Source organism: Barbus barbus (genome assembly GCF_936440315.1).
Source record: "Barbus barbus genome assembly, chromosome: 19".
In the NCBI taxonomy this organism is placed as follows: domain Eukaryota; kingdom Metazoa; phylum Chordata; class Actinopteri; order Cypriniformes; family Cyprinidae; genus Barbus; species Barbus barbus.
Genome location: NC_136747.1, coordinates 26569208 through 26589535, shown reverse-complemented (window position 1 = coordinate 26589535; position 20328 = coordinate 26569208). Strand labels below are relative to the sequence as shown.

The following is a 20328-nucleotide window of genomic DNA, read 5'->3' as shown; positions in this document are numbered from 1 at the left end:
GAAGAGTGCTTGTGCGTTCGGCTGAGTCTGTAATTTCACTTCGGCTCAGAATGCTTTTATGACACGAGATTAATGTAAACACAGCCCACTGTGAACACCCTTGTAATTCGCTTCAACCTTTGCAAATTTTATGAATGATTATTTTAGGTTCAATTATGTGTAAAGATTTGGAAACAAGCAGAGTTCAGCCGTTTCTAAAGCATGCAGCGCCATCTGCTTTTCAAAACTAAGCTCAGAATTGATTCCAGAGGAAAATCTCACAATCGATCCAGGAATCGATTCTGCATCGATTTATCATCCCAGCCCTACTCAAATAGGCCTAGTGTTTAAAAAGCGTATTTTTCAAGCTAGATCAGCCAATGAGCATGCGCAGTTTCAATGCACCAAAGAAAATTACTGCGCATGTGCATTGGCTGGTCCAGCCTCCGGTTTCTATGGGAACCGGAGCTTATAACAACCCCTACTGTGACTGGATGACTTTACCAATCAGCGACTGTCTCTTTCATTCAGAAGGTGGGACTATTCCGCCATATTGCGCATTGCAGATTCTCCCATTCATAAGTATAGGAGTGAACTGTCTTTGTATTTCTATAGTCTTTGCCAGAGGCTAAACCAGCCAATGTGCATGCACAGTCTTAAGCGTATTATGACTGTGCATGCACATTGGCTGGTCTAGCCTGAAAAATAAGCTTTTTAAATGCTATTTGAGCATTAGAAACAACATTCATGGGGCAGTTCATTTGAGATTTTGTTGCTGACTTGAAATATGTCATTTAATTTCTAGTTCAGCGACCAGTTTTTGAGATTTCAGGATTCCCGCATATATTGAAAATAGACTTTCCTTGAAAGAGACTTGGGTATGACACGTCTTGGGTATTCTCTAGTCTTTGCTTTTAGTCCATGTCTGGTCTTTGGATCTGCATAGCCTGGTGTTCACAGACAGGCAAATATCACAAAATAAGATGATCTTATTCTAATCTTATTCTAATTTTCAACATTGCATTCCTCTTGTTAGAATAAATTGATTCATTCTCATTATTTGATTCAACAGGAGACTTCAATCACCTCCATTTATGTGTTATTATTCTCTTCAGCTGATCAGATGAAAAATCGCAGTCTTAATAATGCATATGATATTCTGCTTTGTTTGTCATCATAGAAATAACTAGGGCTGGAATGATACACTAATCTGCCGATTCAATACTATCCCGATTTGTGTGCCGATTCAATAGGTAGCCTATTGTGATAATTGAGTATTGCAATTATATAACTATTGAAAGTCGATATTACGATTTATTGTGATTTTTGTTTGCTTATTAAAGACTAGACAATGGAAAATACAAGATCACGTTAAAGAGACTGTAGAGTCATATTAACAAAACAATGCATCACATCTTTCTCAACTTCATAAACCATGAAACTTTCAAGTACCAAAACCCTGAACTTGCACATGAATATATTTTTTTTCCTGTAATCTCTCCGCGACGCCCTCACCGCCCAAGACGCGCCGCGCTGCTCTCACCGGAGCTTTTCAGATTTTCCTACCGGGGCTTACTGCGCATGCACACATCAATATTTCGTCCTTTTTCTCACGCTGAACAACAATATTTAATGCATATGCATTACTGTAAGGGGTAGGTTTAGGGTTGGGCTAGGCATAGACGTTAATAAAACACAATCTAATAGGTAGAAAAAATTATTTATTGTTGGTTTCCGGTAGCTGTATCCCTTCTAGCCACAGCCGCGAATATAAAACATAATTACTATATACACTACTGTAAGGGTAGGTTAAGGGTGTGGTGGGTGGACATTAATAAATCATAATTTAACAGGTAGCATTTTTCATTGTCGAATTGTACTACCTACTGTTTTAATGGGAGGTAGGAAAATCTGCCAGGGTAGCACAAATCGTCAGAACACCGGCTCACATTGAAAATGAATGGCTTCCGGCCACTTTGACGCTCTCGCCCGCGGCGGTGTGAACGCACAGTCAGTCACGTTCGACTTGAAGCAGCGCTGCGCAGAATGATCAGTTTAGACATCAAAGTACTGCGAGAGCGATTGGAAAGCATAAGGATCCGTCTGCTCTCTTATCTCTCTCGCGGTACTTTGATGTCATACAATGATCATTCTTAGACTAAATGTCATAAGTTTCCATTAACTAAAACTAGACGAAAATAGTCATGGATAATTCTGACTAAAATAAGACTAAAGTGCTCAGACTTTTAGTTGACTGAAACTTGACTAGACTAAAAAGAGTGTGAACGTGACTAAAACTAATAAATACTAAAATGACAGCTTCACACAAAGACTAGACTAAAACTAAAATTAAAACAGGCCACCAAAAACAACTCTAGTTGAATGAAGTAACCATTAATGTGTGTGTCACAGGATCAAAGCAGATGCTGTGGGTTTTGTAGTTTCATTTTGAAACCTGAAGATCATGGCCTCAGTCACAGTTCTCTCTCTGATTTTGTCTATTTTACCCTCTCAAAGTGGTAAGAAAACTTTATTTTTTTGACTTGGCTTGTCTCCATACTGTACTTTCTGTATTATATACTCTCTGAAATAAAAGTACAAAAGCTGTCTTTGGGGCAGTACCTTTTCAAAAGCTTTTGTACCTTTATTTCGGAGATAGCATTCCTAGCCTACCACTGGCAAAATGATTAATGTTGAGAAAATGCTGAAAAGTTTGATAATGTAGTTTTTTATTCGTCTTAAAGTGTGTGTTTACTTATACCTTTGAATTGCTCAAGCATTTAGGTTTAAACTTTGGATATATATGTGTTACACTGCTTCATGATGATTTCTTCTCTTCTCTTTGTTAACGTCTCTTCCTCATTTCAGAAAAATGTTCCCTGTTCTACACGTATAGCACCATGCTGAAATCTCTGAACTCTCGAGACATTTATGAATTTTACAGCTCAGTCGAACTCAATGATGTACAGATGTGTTTCTGTAACAGCGTGAGTAAAGTAAATTTCTTGACACAGTTGTGTAAGGAGGAGTCTAAGAGTCTCTTCAGAAATGAAAGTGAGGAGTTGAATTACAAACAACAATGGCTTCAAATCAACCTCAACACACTGAGAAATGAAAACAGGACGAAGGACACAGGTAAATCTGTTTAAGGGACAGTGGGGTACACTGTGTCATGTCAAGAAGTGATTTAATGAAATTGAGGAATGCACAAAAGATTTTTATTTCTGATAAAGATTGGCTATGGAAGTGTCATACAGTGTGTGCATGTGTGTGTGTGTGTGTGTGCATGTTTATGTGGTTTATGAGGACACAAATTTGTATAATGACATGGGTATGACAGAGGTATTACAATATGAAGGTGGTTTATGAGGACACAGCCTATGTCCCCGTAATTCAAAAGGCTTAAAAAACATACTAAATGGTGTTTTTTTGAAAATCTAAAAATGCACAAAGTCTCCTGTGAGGGCTAAGTTTAGGTGTAGGGTTGGTGTAGGGCAATAGCACACACAGTTTGTTCAGTATAAAAACCATTACGCCTATGGAGAGTCCCCATAAACCACAAAAACCAACATGTGTGTGTGTAACAGAGTTTAAAACATAATTATTTAAATTCCTGCATAAATTGGGAAAACTCGCCACTGGCTGTTGCACTGCTGCAATAGTATTCGGTACGTTAGGGGGCGGTGCCATGTAATCACCAGCAGAGTCTGTATATCTTGCTGCTGGTAGGTGCTTTGATGATTTCACACCTGTAGATCGATTGCTTTGTTCCAAAACAGGGATTTAAATTATTACAATGCTGCTTTTTATTCTTGGTGCGGTTTGCTTTCACACTGCAAAATTTCAAAACGGACCAAATTTGTTAATCCAAGTCATGGGCGAGTAAACTGTTCTCTCATTGGTCAAAGTTCCACGGTTTATTTTCCGGGATTCCACAGCTGTCACAGCTGTCATCCGTCAGGATGGAACGACAACAGTTTGTTGTTGTTGGTTTTTTGTTTGTTTTTTGTAGCTGTCATTATAAAAATGTATAATTTTGAGCAGGAGTCCAGGATTCATCAGCAAAACATTTTTAAAATGCACCTACTACGAAGAGGAGCAATCCCTGATACATAAAATATGTAAAATACGGGTTATTTGAGTTTACAGTTTCACTGCATTAATGTGATTTAATGAGGATTGAGAGGAAAAGGTACAGTTTTGTATTTTATCTTCTCTTATGAGTGTTTTGTTCAGATTTATTTCCACTATATGTTCACGTTCACTCAGAAAAATGTCATTTGCAGCAGAGTCTGTGTCTCACTGCTGACTGTCATGCATCATCATCGAGCTGCAGTTTAACCAACTTATGGTCCTGTTTGTCCCAGTGTGTCTGTCCAGGACAATTAAAGATGCCTTGAGTGACCACCCACCCGACTCATAGTGTTCATCATTCCACCATCACATTACATATATATAACTAGAGATGAAACAGTATGAAAATTTTATATCATGATTATAGTGACCAAAATGATTACGGTTATTAATTTTATCACAGTATTGTGCTGGAAATGTTCAAAAAGAACTGATACAGACACTAATCATTTCATCATAAATAACAATCAGCTAATAAAATTAGCAGCACTATGCATTAAAGCAATAACATAAAAAATTTATTTACATTTTTAATAAAATTATATTTTAGCCTTTAAATAATTTTTAAGAAAAGGATGTCAAAATGATAGATTATAGGCATTTTATCAGCTCCATAGACAATTCTGCATAAACTACTTTATTATCTGAAGTACTGAGATTTTTAGAACACACATTAACTTGTTTTCATTTAGGGACATTTAGTGATATTTTAAATTGAGTATGTGTGTTTTTCTCTAGATCTTCATGTTCTTCAGTGGAGGCACGGATGTGCAGTTGAACGTCACTCTAATGGTTCAGTAATATTTCTTCAAGGCACTGATGAATACGCCTATGATGGAGAGAACTTGACCTTTGGCCTCTCTATGCACTGGAAACCTTTAGTCCTTGAGCACAACATCATCTGGAAGAGAGAATCAGTTTCCACCCTGGAGAGGAAATGTTTGGAAACATTAACCGGCTTCATTGACCTTCAACGAGTGGGAAAATTCATCACGGCATGTGAGTTTATCTCATTCATAGTTCAGATAAGAATATAGTTTTTTCAAGCTGGTTTATTATTTAAATGAATCGTGTCTGTGTGTCCTGCAGCTCCTCCTGAGGTTTACTCTTCTGTAAAAGCATCTGGATCATCAGAGCGACAGGTTCTGGTGTGTTTGGCCACAGGCTTCTACCCTAAACATGTGGAGATGGAGATCAGACGTGATCAGACGCCGTTACCTGATGAGCTGATGAACTCACATGGAATCAGACCAAACGCAGACGGATCCTTTCAGCTGAAGAAGAGCCTGGAGATCCTGCCGTCTGAAAGATCTCACTATCAGTGTGTGGTGAAGCACCAGACTCTGACTGAACCACTCATTGTCAGCTGGGGTAACGATGAAGATGGTGTCTGGTCTCAGTTTCATAAGATCACTTCATTATTAGTGTTACATTTGATTTTGTACCATTATAGCTCAATTAAAACAATTTGTTTTCTGTGACAGATGAAGCGAATGTCCTGCTGCTGGTGATCATTGGAGTTGGAGTTGCTTTAGTTGCTCTTGTTATCATTTATCTTGTGTTTTACTTGTTGAGAAAATGTGTTAAATGTCCAAGTGAGTGTTAATCAGTTATTCCTTTATAAGTGTCAGTGGGATGATAGAAGAGGAGAATGACTGTTAATGTTTGCAGTTTCAGAATCTCTGAAGATACCATCACAATTAAAGAAAGGATCAGGTGAGTCTGACTCTTCTCAAAATCAACACAATATAAACATGCTTCTGCAATGCTCTCATGCAGTCAGACATGTTGTCAATCAGACGACAGCCCTGTAATCATTAAACTGTATTATTTAAAGTTTATATATATATATATTTTTTTTTTTTTTTTCTTTGTGTAACTGTGTGTAAACTAGTTTTATGCTGGACATGAAGTTGCTGCCCAACACAATGCAAATTATTTATTGTACAAAAGTAACTAGTGTCCATAAAATCAAAACAATGAAATGTATTAATAAATGTTTTCAATCAGCAATATTCCCATGAGTGACTTTAGTAAAACTCATCAGATGTCTTTATTTTTTGGGTGTTTGGTTTCATATGTCTATTGAATTTTGATGTTTTGATGTTAGCTCTTGACAGTGAATGATTTAAAACGCACTGTGGTTATTTCACAGACGTTAATACTAACATCAGTTAGAGATCCTGATAAAAAACTGATGCAAGATGAGATGAGACTGACTCTGTGTTAATATTTATTATAGGTCTGTCCTATGGGCTGAACTGCAGCTTTGAGGGGGCCCCGCATCCCCTGGAACGCAATCGCGAATGGACCGAGGGGGACCTCCCACACCCCGTCCTGCCCCTCCCCAGACCGCGACCACAAGCCGCGAAACCACGGATGGGGAGTAAGGAGGCCTTCTGTCTGTCCGCTCCCATCCGACTGGAGGCCTCCCAACTCCCTATCTCCCTGGATTGGCTATTCACCTCTCACACAGCAGGAACAGAAGAAATAAGTGAGTCTGAATTTCTAAGAAGCCCCATAATAATTGAAATTAACAGCCTCTGCATTTGGTTTACTGTCACTGCACAGCCTCACTGTGTCCATGATGAAATGCACTAACATGTTCAATAACCATCTATACTAATCAACCGATTTATTTCTTCTTAACTCTCCATCAGGACCAGAAATACGTGTAGGTTTGGCTGCTGCTTTAAAAGATTCTTCAGATGAGGAAAGCACAGCAGATGACAGTCTGGAGGGGGTTCAGAGTAGGTCCTGAACAGACACTAAAGCCGCTTTTCCACCGAAATTACCTGGAGCAATTTGCCCCAGGAACTTTTTTACCCCAGACCTGTTGATGTCTGCGTTTGCATCGCGGTCTAAAGTACCGAGAAGATTAGGCAAATAGTCTGGTGACGTAGGTGTAAGTGTATTTCTCAATAACAAGTACGCAAATTTCAGATTTGTGTCCTCGGTAGTTCTGACTTCACGAGTTCAACTCAGGAGTGTAAACTCCCGCAGACAGGACGACGCAAATCCGGTAATTCTGCAAAGAGCAGCATACTTGATAACAACAACGTCAGCTCGCCTCGGCTACCGCAATTTTCCTCACTTCCTCACACCACTGCCTCTTTTCATTTTCATTTAAACATATAATATAGCTCCGGAAATGTAGTTCAGGGAATAATGTACATTACAATGAAATAAAATATTATATCAAACAGCGTTGCCTCTTTTAATTTTCATTTTAACATATTAATAGATTAATAGAATAGTAGAATAAAGACCAAAGATTACCTGTTAGATTTACCCAAAGTGAATTATATCACTATACCTGCGAAATATACCACTACAGAGACATCAGAGCCAGCGGCAAATGTCAGAAGGACTAGCTGAGGTTATGCTCCTCTCAGTGGGATACATGAGCATTTAGCGCCCGGTGATCGCCTGGAGCTCACGTCTCCGAAATCGACGAAGCACATTTTCAAATAGGCGCTGTCTTTATAAATAAACCGCAGATTTCAGTTTTAAACAACTACATTCTTGCCTGAAATACTTCAAAAATTACATTTCATGACACAATAACAGTAATATTTAAAATAAAATAAAAAATTGTACCCGGAACTTTATTTAGATCCTGGTTCCTGCGGTGGAAACACACTGAGTACCGGCCCAAAGTCCCTATAGTTCCTGCAGTGGAAAAGGGGCTTAATACACACACTAACAGTGTTTCTACACTTCAGTCTCTCTTAGAAATGGACGCTGCTTCAAATGCTTGTTCATGTGTTTTTCAGGCCTGTCTCATTAATGGTTCTTCTCTGTCTTTCAGCTGAGGAGCTTCATGAAACTCAAAGTCTTTGTGAGGCTAAAGAGACTCCAGCAGCAGCTCGAGGTCAGAACATCTCAATTCATTCATCTGAATTCATCATCTCTCACTCAGAGTCTTAAACATGTGCTGCAATTACTTTTCAGGGGCAATGGGCTCTAAAAACATCTCTCTGCCTAATTTCGGTGAGTTCAGATACATATCTTTGAGTTTTAAAATGATGTCATGCAGACACTGAATGTAAAATTTGTTGTTTTTTTCAGCCATGGAGAGAGAAGTCATCGATCAGAACACTGTTACCCAGAATGCACTGTTGCTACCACTGCTAAGTAAGATTAATAGTTTCTCCTCAAATGACAATAACTTCATTGTTACGTGAAACTGTTTATATTTGCCGTATTTGTTGATTTTAAAGACATTATGATGATGTCATTGTGTTTCAGGACGCTGCAGATCCAAGAACATTTCAATGCCAAACCTCAGTAATGTTTCATTTCATTTTAAAGAACGATAAATAGCATTTTCATACTTTAATTAATTTATACAAAATATAACGTTTTGCCATTTTTTTTTCTTTTTTTTTTAGAAACAGAAACATATAGTTCTTCCGTTTTAGATGACTGTAAATTAAAATTAAATCTTGTTTCCTCCCCCTCCTCAGCTCCAGAAAGAAAGGACTTAGATGACTCCTGCTAGAAGATCAGAACTAGAGAATATTGTTATGAAGAGTCAGATCTAGAGCTCTACTTCTGTCATCAGTGCCAAAATGTGGTCACCTGAACAGTCATATAATGTGCTTGTTTAATCTCGATTTTAACGAGATATTGACGAGCTTTTTTCCCATGATGAAGAGGAGATGACAATAAGGTCAATAAACGATCACTATCTTCTTCTTAAGCCTTTTCCCCTTTCTCGGAGCATAGGCCATCGACAACTTTTCTCCAGTGTCTGCGATCCTGGGCAATTTTCTCCAGCTCTTTCCAGGTGTGCCCCATGTGCCCCAAATGATAACTATATATAAAAATGCAATTTCGTTGACGAAATAAGATGAGACTAAAATGTACTCAAAAAAATAAAAACTACACAGGCTTTCACGTGTGCGGTTGCCAGATATCAAGAGTTCAAGCCCTCGAATCAGAGCTTTGGGTTACAAGGATACATTTTCTGCCCTTTGTTTCGCTTATTTTAAGCAATCTAGCAACCATGTGCACGCTCCTCATTGCAGAAGCACCGCTGCCGATGATCTGAAAACAGCGACAAACAAGCTGGAGTTTAGCGATCTAAAATGAAAATGTCCCTCAGCCGGTCTGTGTTCTGTCATGAGATCTCGACTGTATATGCACTAATAAATGCGCTTACTCAAACGCTGTTGTTTTAATAGAGAAATAGGCTATTGCAATTTGGAATTAGTGGAATTAGGAATTTCACTGTTATAATATTTTTCGTTTGTTTTACCAGTTTCCATAATGTAGACAGAGAGAGTGCATAAGTCTTTGGTATTAATATATATAGCCTATAATAAAAAGCCTATTATTAAATCAGTGCACTATAGGGCCCGGTTTCACAGACAGTGCTTAGACTAAACCAGGATTAGGACATAGTCCAATTAAGACATTTAAGTCATTTTTATGAACGTACTTAGAAAAAAAACATTGCTGGTGGGCATCTTGAGACAAAACAAAGGCACTGATATACTTTAAGATCAGCCAGTGCAAGTTTCTTTCAGTTGAAACAGCTCAGACTTACATTTTAGTCGAGGATTAGGTTTAAACCTGGTCTGTGAAACCGGGGGTAGATGAGGTCAAATAAGCCATGTAGGGTAGGCCTATGAGTCCACATTCTATTGATTTGTGCTTACTGGTGAAAGTGCAATACCTGAAATGCAAAAGTAAATTTCTCAAATGACAACAATCATTACACATCAGTTTAACCAAGACTTTAAGCATGATAAAAATGTGACTAAAATTTAATTGCCTAAAATACTCATACATTTAGATGACTTAACCTTGACTAAACAAAAACATATTGACTAAATATGATAACTAAAATGTACATTTGAGTAAGACTGATGATTTTATTATTCATACAACAATACATATTACTGTTACAGTTTTCATAATTAACTATTGCTATATAGATAAGTTTGTCTAGTGCACTTATGAATGTTTTTAGCACAACTTGTGAAAATTTTACGATTTTAATTTAATATCTCATTTTAACATCTAATTTAAATGAACTAATTTAACTACTGAATGACATACCATAGACTTCTTCATGGCTAGTGTTTGCGTCATTGCTGTCAGTGTTTTTGTGTTTTTTGATTGCTGTCAGTTTAAGTGCCAGTGATGCAGTGATGCCAGATATTGTATTAAAACAAACAAAAAACGAAAAATAAATAAAAATTAACCGAAATTATTTCAAATAATTTGCAAATAAGATAATATAAAGATGTCGCTGACCCTAAACTGCAATGTCCTACTTTATAAACTTTCTAAAGTGTCAAATTACGTGGAAGAGACAAGTCCAAAAACTTAAAATAGCTGGATCTGGCAACACTGAGACTGCGCCCGCGCCCTCACTCACAGCTCTCTCAAGAAGACTCATTGACTTGTGTCCCAATGTGCATACTATCCATCCTAAATTCTATGTGATTGTAGTCATTTTCAATACTATTTAGGGCAGATAGGGTGGATAGTATGCACATTGGGACTTCACTCCGGCAGCTTCTTGCAGCAAGCATTTTCATATCACGGACGCTAAACATTATTGCAAACGGTCTAAACTTAATTATACTTGTCAGGCAAACATTCATATGAAGAGTTTAACAGCAAATTAGTCATTCAGAGAACAAATTTTATTTTTGAACATGAGAAATTTACCAAGGTCCAGACCTCGGTGACCTCATAGATGGCTACGGGCCTGGCTGTAGGTCTACAGTTAATTAATAATAATCTTATTGCTAAAATGTCAAGTTTTCATTGACTAAAACTAGACTACTTCAGGTTTTCTTCAACTAAAACTAGACTAAAATAGGCCTACTTAAAGTCCCCCGTAATCAAATATTTTATCCCTTAAAACTCATCTTTGATAATCAAAATTACATATTTAAATGTTTTTTCTTGTGAAAATAATTTTCTCATGCCTTAAAATAGCTTGAATGTAACTCATTTACTGCACTTTTATCCCTGAAATTGTTTTAATCCAAATGAATTAAGAAGGCTACACTGAACATAAAATTTTTTACTTTTATGTAGTACTGAATTTGTTGAGTTAGGTGTATGATTTACATGAGTTTCCTCACTCTATTGAATGTTTTACGTTGAATCAACCCAACTGAGCTTATTTGAGTCTGTTGCCGATGGTGCTGATTGGTCCGAGCTGCTGTTTGAACTGCCTCCTCGGGGGCGCGCATTTCTGTCAGTGTTTGCTGGTGAGTTGAAACTCTTTCCTCATTTACCTTTTGCTCTCAAACCATTATTAATAAATGAAAGGTATAACAGTTAGCTAATTCAAAAAATATATAATTTAAGACTGCATGAATGTCGATTGTAAACCTTTCGCCACGGATCGTTTTTTTTTTTTTTTTTTACTTTACTTTTGCAAGTAATGTTTTACACAAACAAGCTTATATTGAAAAACTTTGTGCATGTGCCGGAAATTAGCCCAAGAAATGCAATCTCTCGTCCACATAGTGTTAGTTAGCTACATTTCATTTAATACCAAGTCTTTTCTACCATGTAATGCCGGATAACTTTACTGCAATTTTTAGAAGCAGTTTATGGATAACTCAAAAGGTCACATCTTAAAGACATTTGCTTTATCAGCTTGTTAAAAATCAGCTTGTTAAAAAAACATTGTTGTCACTGCACAGATTCCAAGAAGTGCAGTGCTGAGCTAAAAAAAGAAAAAAAGAAATGTAAGTGCTTGTGGCAAAAGGGGATACTTGTTAAAACATACTAGACTAAACATTTGATTTATGTTAAGGCTATGGATTACAGGTAATGATGTCAATGTGCTCATTGTTTTGCTTCATAAGATATGAGTATATCGTCAAGAGCCAGGGGTATTAATTCTGTGTTTTCTGTATCTGCTTTTTTTTTTACTCTCAAAGTGATGGAACCCCTTCACTTCCATTTGATGAATCACCAAGGACCATGGATTCAGTCACCTATAGTTTAAATGGCTCGAGGGTGAGTAAATTAACTGCAAAGGTTCATTTTGGTGAACTTTTCCTGTAATACATAAAAAAGCATTAATTGATGGAAATGTGATTTTCATTTTTCATTGATACGGTGTTGTCTCTGCCACCTCTGACCTCTGACCTCACTGACATGTGGCAATAAGAGGGATTCCTGTAGAACCTGATCACCCTTCTTTGGAGAAATTCATGAAGTTCTTCAAAGCATGCTTTGTAAGTATTGTTGATTTTCTTTCTGTTATAAACGATGTAAACTAAAGGGGTCATAACATAGTTTTTAGCTAAAAAATAGTTTTATTAATTTCCTTCATGTCCAGGCTTCTGATGATGAGGAGTCTCACACCAAAACGTTCCAGCTGGAATCCGTGAAAGCAAAGATGTTGCACAACATCCCCTGTCTCTCCTCCATCTAGCCCCTGTAAGGAATCATCTCAGGGGGTAATCTTGGGAAGGACGGTTTAGAGAACCTCCCTCTTGTTTTAGGATTGACTTATGCCTTGCATCTTGATTAATGAGCAATACGTTAAACACATGCATTTTCTCTGTTTAATTAGACAAAATCTCGTTATATTATACCAAACTTGAGATCAACTCGATTGAGTAATATTTTGCACATTCGAATTTAAGCTATATCTTACTCTGTAATTCTTCTCGAATTAAATTCTGGATATTTTTCTACTTCAAGTGTTTTCTTTATTCAACAGAGTTTATTCTTAACCAGTGAACTTGTGTGAGCATAGATTTATTCTGAGTAGCTTTCCAAACCAAAAGAAAAGTATTTATTTCAGTGACATCAGAGGGGCCTTTTAATACATCTCTTAGGCACTAGTTTATTGAACCTGGTGCTGCCCCCTTACTGAACCGTTAGAAAAGGCGGTAGGGGGCGCTACATATATATATACATTTTTAATACTTTATTTAATTAATTAATTTATTAATTAAATTAAATGTATTTATTAGTTTAGCGGTTTTAACTTAAACTTAATGTGATTCACATTTGTCATGTCATAAAATCTTTTATTTAACATTTTCAAAATGCATTCATTCGAATTGCTTAAATCTGTTCGAAATTAAACTTTAAAATTAAACTTATTCAGTTAAAAGTATGAATATGGTTATAACATGGCTAGCTGTGGAACAAGCAATATTCAGCCTGAGATTGAAATAAATCCGATTGATTTATGACAAATGTATAAACTTGATTATTGTGCATTTAAAACACATTCAGTGTATTAACACTGTTACATGTTTCATTTATGTATGACTGACAAATATGCATCACAGTAAGTTTATTAGTTATGTTGAAGCTGTATAATCCAAATTAATTAAAATGTTATATGCAATTCAATTACATAAATTTTAAATTTAGGACTAAATATTTTAAGTGAACCGACGGGGTCGAAAGTAACAATGTACAACTTAAATACATAAAAATGTTAATTTCACAGTACTCAACACAGTTATAGATCCAGAAGGTAGATTTCTAATCATTAAATTATCTATATTTGACAAAAAGTTATGTATTGTTAGTATATATGGTCCAAATGTTGATGACCCCTCTTTTTTTTCACGGTTTTTTTACCGCACTCTCTGAACACCTAGATTGCGCATTTGTTCTTGGGGGAGACCTCAACTTTGGACTAAATAAAGAAATAGACAGGCTGAGTACAGCTGGAACTCAGCGCAATTGGGAATCCACAAATATAGTTAAACAGTACATGAGCGACTATGGACTTTGCGATGCATGGCGTTCTTTTCACCCCAACCGTAGGGAATATACTTTCTTCTCACATGTCCATCACTCTTACTCTCGTCTGGATTATTTCCTAGTCAGCAGCTCTCTGCTGAGTGACATTTCAGACACAGAGATAAACCCTATAGCTGTCAGCGATCATGCTGCTGTTTCTTTAACTCTAGTAAATAAGAAGGCCACTCCACCAAGTAATAACTGGAGATTCAATACATCATTGCTTAAAGACGATGATTTTATTAAATATTTTAAAGAAGAGTGGGCTTTATATTTAGACTATAATGACCTGCCTGGAACATCAGCATCTGTTCTCTGGGAAGCAGGCAAAGCTGTGATGAGAGGTAGAATAATCTCATTCTCATCGCATAAAAAGAAAAGAGAAAATAAATATATTCAGGAATTAGAAGAAACTATAAAAACTTTAGAAGAAGCCTACGTATCCTCCCAGGAACAGGAAATGCTGAAAAAAATACGTAAAGCAAAACTAGAATTAAATGAAATTATTAATAAAAAAACCCAATTCTTAGCACAAAGACTTCGCTGGCAAGAATTTGAATATGGTAACAAATCAGGTCAATTCCTAGCGAACCAGTTAAAAATAAATAAAGAAAAAACAACTATATGTGCTGTTAAAGATTTAACTGGGGATACAGTATATGACCCTGAAAGAATAAACAACACTTTCAGGGACTTTTACAAATCTTTATATTCTCCACAGATAAACCCATCTAAAGACGAAATTGACAGTACAAGATGCAAGAATGTAGAACATAAAGTTAGTCTTTACGCAGATGATGTGTTACTTTTTCTTCAGCATTCACAAACCACTTTCTCTGAGGTAATTACATTAATAAACTCTTTCTCAAGAGTCTCAGATTATTCAATAAACTGGTTAAAATCAACAGTTCTTCCAATTAATTGCTCCTTCCAGAATTCCTCCACTCCACTGCAATCTGGAAATATTAAATATTTAGGTATTAATGTTTCTCCTAGGCTGACAGATTTGATTAAATTAAACCACATCCCACTTTTAAAGACGGTAGAAGATGATCTAACCAGATGGAAGTCTCTACCCATATCACTCATGGGAAGAGTCGCCTCAATAAAAATGATGGTTTTGCCAAGAATTAATTATTTATTTGCAATGATCCCGAGCAAACCATCACCTGACTGGTTTAGATCTCTGGACTCCTCCATCTCTAAATTCCTTTGGAAAGGTAAACCCCCGCGTATTAGCTTAAAAACGCTACAAAAGACCAAGGATAAAGGAGGACTAGATCTACCTAACTTTCACCACTATTTCTTAGCCAACAGGCTTCAACACATTTCAGGGTGGTTAAAACACACCCTCTTAGATGAGCCTTGGCTAGATGTAGAACAGGCATTATGCAATAATATAGAGATTTCGGATCTGCCATTCATTAGCTTGATCATCAAACGACACGTATGCTTCAAAAGCATCAGTATCAGCTCTTCTCTGACAGCATGGTGGGAGTTTCTAAAAATGACTGAGTCTTCACTAATCCCATGCAAACGTACCCCCATCTGGAACAATCCTGACATATTACTAAACAATAATATGATGAACCTCACAGATTGGAGTTGTAAAGGTATTAAATACCTGGAACATATATTAGAAGGGACAGACTTTATTCCCTTTGACAAATTAGTTAAACAATATGGGATTAACAAAAACAGATTTTTAGAATATCAACAAATTAAATCTATTGTAAAAGGGAAATTTAAATCTAATCATATCAAATTACAAATACCACCAAGTGTGGCAGATTTTCTTAATCTCAAAACCCCCAAATTAATGTCTAAAATATACAGGACACTTTCCAAAATAGATGAATCAGTATCACTTCCTATTGCAAAATGGGAGGCAGATCTAGCAGTAAACTGGGACCATAATTTCTGGTCTCAGATATGTTTAAAAACCTTTGAACTGATTAGAAATCCTGGTTTACAATTAATACAATACAAAATCCTGCATAGAGTGCACTACACAGGTCATCGGATGTTCAGGATGGGTCTTACAGCTTCTAACAACTGCTCACACTGTCAAGGCAATACACCTGACAATTACATCCACGCTCTATGGTTCTGTCCACCTGTTCAGAGGTACTGGTACAGGATTTGTGAAGATTTATCAAAGTGTCTTAAATGCTCTATTCCAGCCTCTCCTTCAGTCTGCTTGTTGGGCGACCTAGATGGTGTCACTACAGAAGGTAACACAATCCACATGGCTTTCACTGCCCTATGCATTGCTAAGAAGACTGTCCTCATGAACTGGAAAAATAAAAATAATCTTAATATCAACCAATATAGAAATCATTTGTGGGATTATATTAGTCTTGACACAGCTTCTGCTGCCACATTAGATCAATCTCTCTGGACTCCTTTGATCAGCTCCATCACCTAGTGTGAGTGGGGGTCCTGATTCTGTCCGGCTGTGGTTTTTGCGGTTGGGGTGGCCATATGGGCTTGGGGCATCTGGGAGTTCCCTGGGGGTGGGTTTCTTGGGTGGTTCGGCGCTGGGGCTGCGATCTTGGCCTGGATGGGGTATTGGTGACTCTTGGGTGCTGTTTTTCTGGCGGCTGCATGCGGCGCTACTGGGGATGCCTGTGCCGGCGGACGTAGGTTGCCGGCCTGGCGGCTGCACTATTCCGGGGTTGGTCCGGGGGGGGCTTGGGGTTCTGGGGGCGCTCTGCCTCCCGGTTGGGGTTACGGCTGGGCCTGGGGGGCTTGGGTCCTGGTTGGTGTGCCGCCGGGAGCATGGGTTGGTGCATGCGCTTGGGCCCGGCCCTGGTGTGGGGGTCTTCGATGCATCGGTGCCTCCGCGGGGGGGATCCAATAGAGGCAGGGAAAACGGGCCTAACCTGGGTGTCTTATTGTCTTATGTAGTCTGGGAGTTGAATGAGTGATGGGGTGGGGTAGTTTTTCCTCTGCTGTGGGGTCTGGTGGGCTGCCCCGGGCTGCCATGGGCCCTGGTCTGGATGGGCCTGGGCCCCCCGCCCTGGGCAGATTTGGGGTAACGGGGGTGCCTATGGGGGTCAGCGGGGGAGCTGGCTCCGAAGGGGGGGGTATTTTGCCCCCTCTGATGCTTTCCTCCCCATCCCTAAGGCTTCACTTCTCCCGCCCCATCACACCAACACATAGGTAGGGTTTTGAGGTGCGGGTGTGTCGCTGGGATGCGGGGGAGGTGGTACTCCTCTGTCTCCTCGTGGCCACCTGCATCTCAATCACACATTACAGCTTAGACATTCTCATTACTTACTGTCACATGACACATACATATAGGGCCTTGGGGGTGGGCACACTGAATGGCATCCGGAGGGCGGTCTGTTCATTCAGCCTTCCCTCTGGTGCCAGTGCCCACTTCTCAATTTTAAGTTGCACATAGACATTGAGGGCTCTAGGGAGGGGACGAGCTGACACAAGCTTGTGGAGGGTGCCCCTCCCCTGTTTTAAAGCACCCCTGTTTTAAAGCACCTTAGAACAACACACACCAACACTACATTTGAGCGGGTGAGGTGAAGCATGGGGTCTCTTTTTTTTTTCTTTTTTTTTTATCTCACACCCCTGTTCTCTGTTCTCTGTCCGGGGCCGGGGGCTGCGAGGATGAGCTGGCCGCCCGGTCGGGGTCTGGGCTGGTGGTCTTATCTGCTGCTGCGGGGACCGGGGTGGTCTTCCTGTCCCCACGCCAGAGCGAAGGGGGTTCAGCTCCGGGATCGGGCGCTGATTACCCCTCTGGGGGTGGTGGTGCCTGGATCTAGGAGTATAGAGTGCATATAGGGAGTGTGAGTGTGGGTACCATGTCCATTTTTGTGTGTCTACATGTGGGGCGAGGGTGAGAATATTCGTTGCGTGCTTGAGGGTGGGAACGTATGCTTGTGTATATGTGTGCTTGTTCGTCTACGTCTATGTGTCAGGTCGGGCCTTAGACTCCACCTCACTCATCATCTCAGTCGACCCCCACCCCACCACCATGCCCTGCCGGTGGAGGATGCCGCCGGTGCATTGGTGGTTTCTCGCGCCGGGGTAGGATGCTCGGGTGAGCGCTGGCCCACTCTCGGCGGTCGCTTGGCGGGGCCTGGCCCTACTGGCCTTGCTGGGCCCCGGTTGGGGGGTGGGGGGCCCTTGGATCTCCGGGCCCAGGGCTCGGTCTGCCCTGGTGTGGTCGGCTGCCGGCGGAGCCTGCGGGCTTGCCGCCACGGCACCCTGGGGTGTCTACACTGTGGCTGTCGGATGTCCCACCTTCGGGCTCTCCTCTGCCCTTTTCTGGGTGGGGGCCGCAGTTGTCCCTGCGGTGGTTCCCCTGGGGGCCCCGTGACCTGGGGGGCCTCCGGATGTTTGGGGCCTGGGTCTCTTCCATGCCTGCTTCATGCCTTGCGGGATGGGGCTGTTGTTCCCCACACACACACTATTAAACATTTACATGGAGGAACCTTATGAACACAAGCGCGCTCACACACACAGGTGTACACTCAAGCATTCACATTGGTGTAAAAACGGGTGCTCACAGACACACATTGTTCTGATCTGCTGTTGCTTCAAAACTTACTTTGTAATATTAGTTATGCGTGTTGCTCAATAACATTTAACATTTAGAATTTATTGTGATTCATACAGATGTTGGTTGTTGCTGCAGTTTCTCTGATGTTGTGTCTTCTGTTGTGTCTTCTGTTGTTTTCTCTTTTTGTCAGCAGGTATCGAAGCAAATTGTCTGTTTTTTTTTTTTTTTTTTTTTTTTTGTCTTGTTTTTTCCTCTCTCTCTTTCCCCCTTCTCTGTTGACTTTATCCACAATTTTTTTTTTTTTTTTTTTTTTTTTTTTTTTAATTATTATTATTATTTTTATTATTATCATTATAATTATAATTATTATTTTTTTTTTATTATTATTATTATAATTTTTTTTTTTTTTTTTTTTTTTTTTTTTCTCTCTCTTGTTTCCTCTGTCCCCTGGTCTTGTCGGTCATAGTATGGTTAAACAAAAGGGTATATAAAATTTAATTAATTAATAAAAAAATAAATAATATAAAAAAAAAAAAAAAAAGGCTGTGAATGATGATAGCATAACTACACATACGTACTGTCATGTGTTATCTGTGTTACTGACAGGCCAAAAAAAAAAAAAAAAAAAAAAAAAAAAAAAAAAAAAAAAAAAAAAAAAAAAAAGAAAAAAAAAAAAAAAAAAAAAAAACAATGTACAACTTAAGTCTTTCTACATTTGTACAAAATACCACCTGGTATTGATAGACCACATTTCTGAGTTATTGGCCACAGCAAAAATATATCTCTGTCTACAACATTATTTTTTTTAATTATGCTTTTCTGAAAAATGGTCCCCACTCTCCCCCTATGAGTTTTGGGTTATTTTTGAACAATGATGCAATAATTATCAGTGCTTTTTGTCGTGACTGTGAATGGATATTCTTTGTGTGATAAATGTACAAGAAGAATGTTTTTACATGTAATTCATAACGCAGATTTTATAGTACAGTTTTGTATGCAAAAATAAGTGAAAATCTCTTATTACGGCAGCTGCTGATCTCACTGTCTCTCCTCAGACTTGAAATCATGTTTCTGTACTGAATGAATTCTGTACTGATTCAATTGTATTTGGCAATAAAAGTGTGTCTGTGTTTCTGTTAATGCATGACAATTGTGTTATAATGAATGTTTATAACATTTTTTTTCTTCAGTAAGACCATGCACGATTTTTCACGTTGGCCAATGCACATATTGGTAAAAACTCAATTGATATAATTCTCATTCTGTCATTTTCCTGTTCTGATACGTCTTTATTTCACAGAAGACTCAGATCTGGACAATTCATATGTTTTGTTTAAAAATTCAATTTAATATATTTATATATTTTTTTCTTGTCTCTCTACCTGTATTTTAAGCATATTGACGTCCATTCGACGGTATCCATTCATTATAAATTAAATAAGATGATAAAACAAACTATTCTTTCTTTTATAAACGCTCTAAACTTATTAAACTATTAATACTAACTTTTTTTTAACCAATATCAAATATAAATACAATACAACATACAACATGTTATTTTTTTATTTGATATCTATGTATTTTGATTTTATATATTTGTTATTGTTCTTTATCTTCATTTATTTTATCTTGTTGGTTTATATATCTTATGTTTGTTTGATACTTTCAATCCCTGCAATAGGTTGCTTGTTCTTACAGATTGTTAGAATCCAAATATCTTTGTACCTTAAAGTATGCTTTCAAACTAAAAATGTTACTTGCAAAATATTAATTAAAAAAAAAAAAAAAAAACTATTTAGTCACGTGTTTAGGATTGAAGTTCGGAGTGGGAGGGGCTGGCGACTGACGTGGCGTCACGTCCGCGCGAGAGCGATACGCAGGAGAGTACGCGCAGTGAGTGAGCACGAGCGAGAGAGGATGGAGGCCGCAGAGCAGCAGCG

At 38.4% G+C, this 20328-nt stretch overlaps 2 protein-coding genes across 4 annotated transcripts in view; both read left to right on the top strand.

Annotated features, from left to right (window-relative positions):
• The first annotated feature begins 2435 nt into the window (after positions 1 to 2435).
• LOC306885223 (zinc-alpha-2-glycoprotein-like) lies at positions 2436 to 9283 on the top strand. Its single transcript, XM_079441622.1, has 12 exons — positions 2436 to 2498; positions 2848 to 3114; positions 4852 to 5112; positions 5203 to 5484; positions 5598 to 5708; positions 5785 to 5829; positions 6356 to 6607; positions 6774 to 6863; positions 7925 to 7987; positions 8068 to 8106; positions 8185 to 8250; positions 8583 to 9283. The coding sequence occupies exons 1-12, from the start codon at positions 2444 to 2446 to the stop codon at positions 8615 to 8617; spliced, it is 1566 nt and encodes a 521-aa protein (XP_079297748.1). The 5' UTR covers positions 2436 to 2443; the 3' UTR covers positions 8618 to 9283.
• A 10926-nt stretch (positions 9284 to 20209) lies between these two features.
• The window catches only part of LOC306885556 (E3 ubiquitin-protein ligase RNF5-like), a 7540-nt gene continuing 7421 nt past the window's right edge, over positions 20210 to 20328 (top strand). For 2 of the 3 annotated variants that reach the window (XR_013785560.1, XM_079442167.1), the window contains exon 1: positions 20217 to 20328. This exon is cut by the window's right edge and continues 177 nt beyond it. Coding sequence is in view for 2 of the 3 variants with exons in the window: in XM_079442167.1 (XP_079298293.1) it covers positions 20306 to 20328 (23 nt within the window). In the remaining variant the exon portion in view is untranslated. The other variant, XM_079442166.1, reaches the window with a different exon arrangement.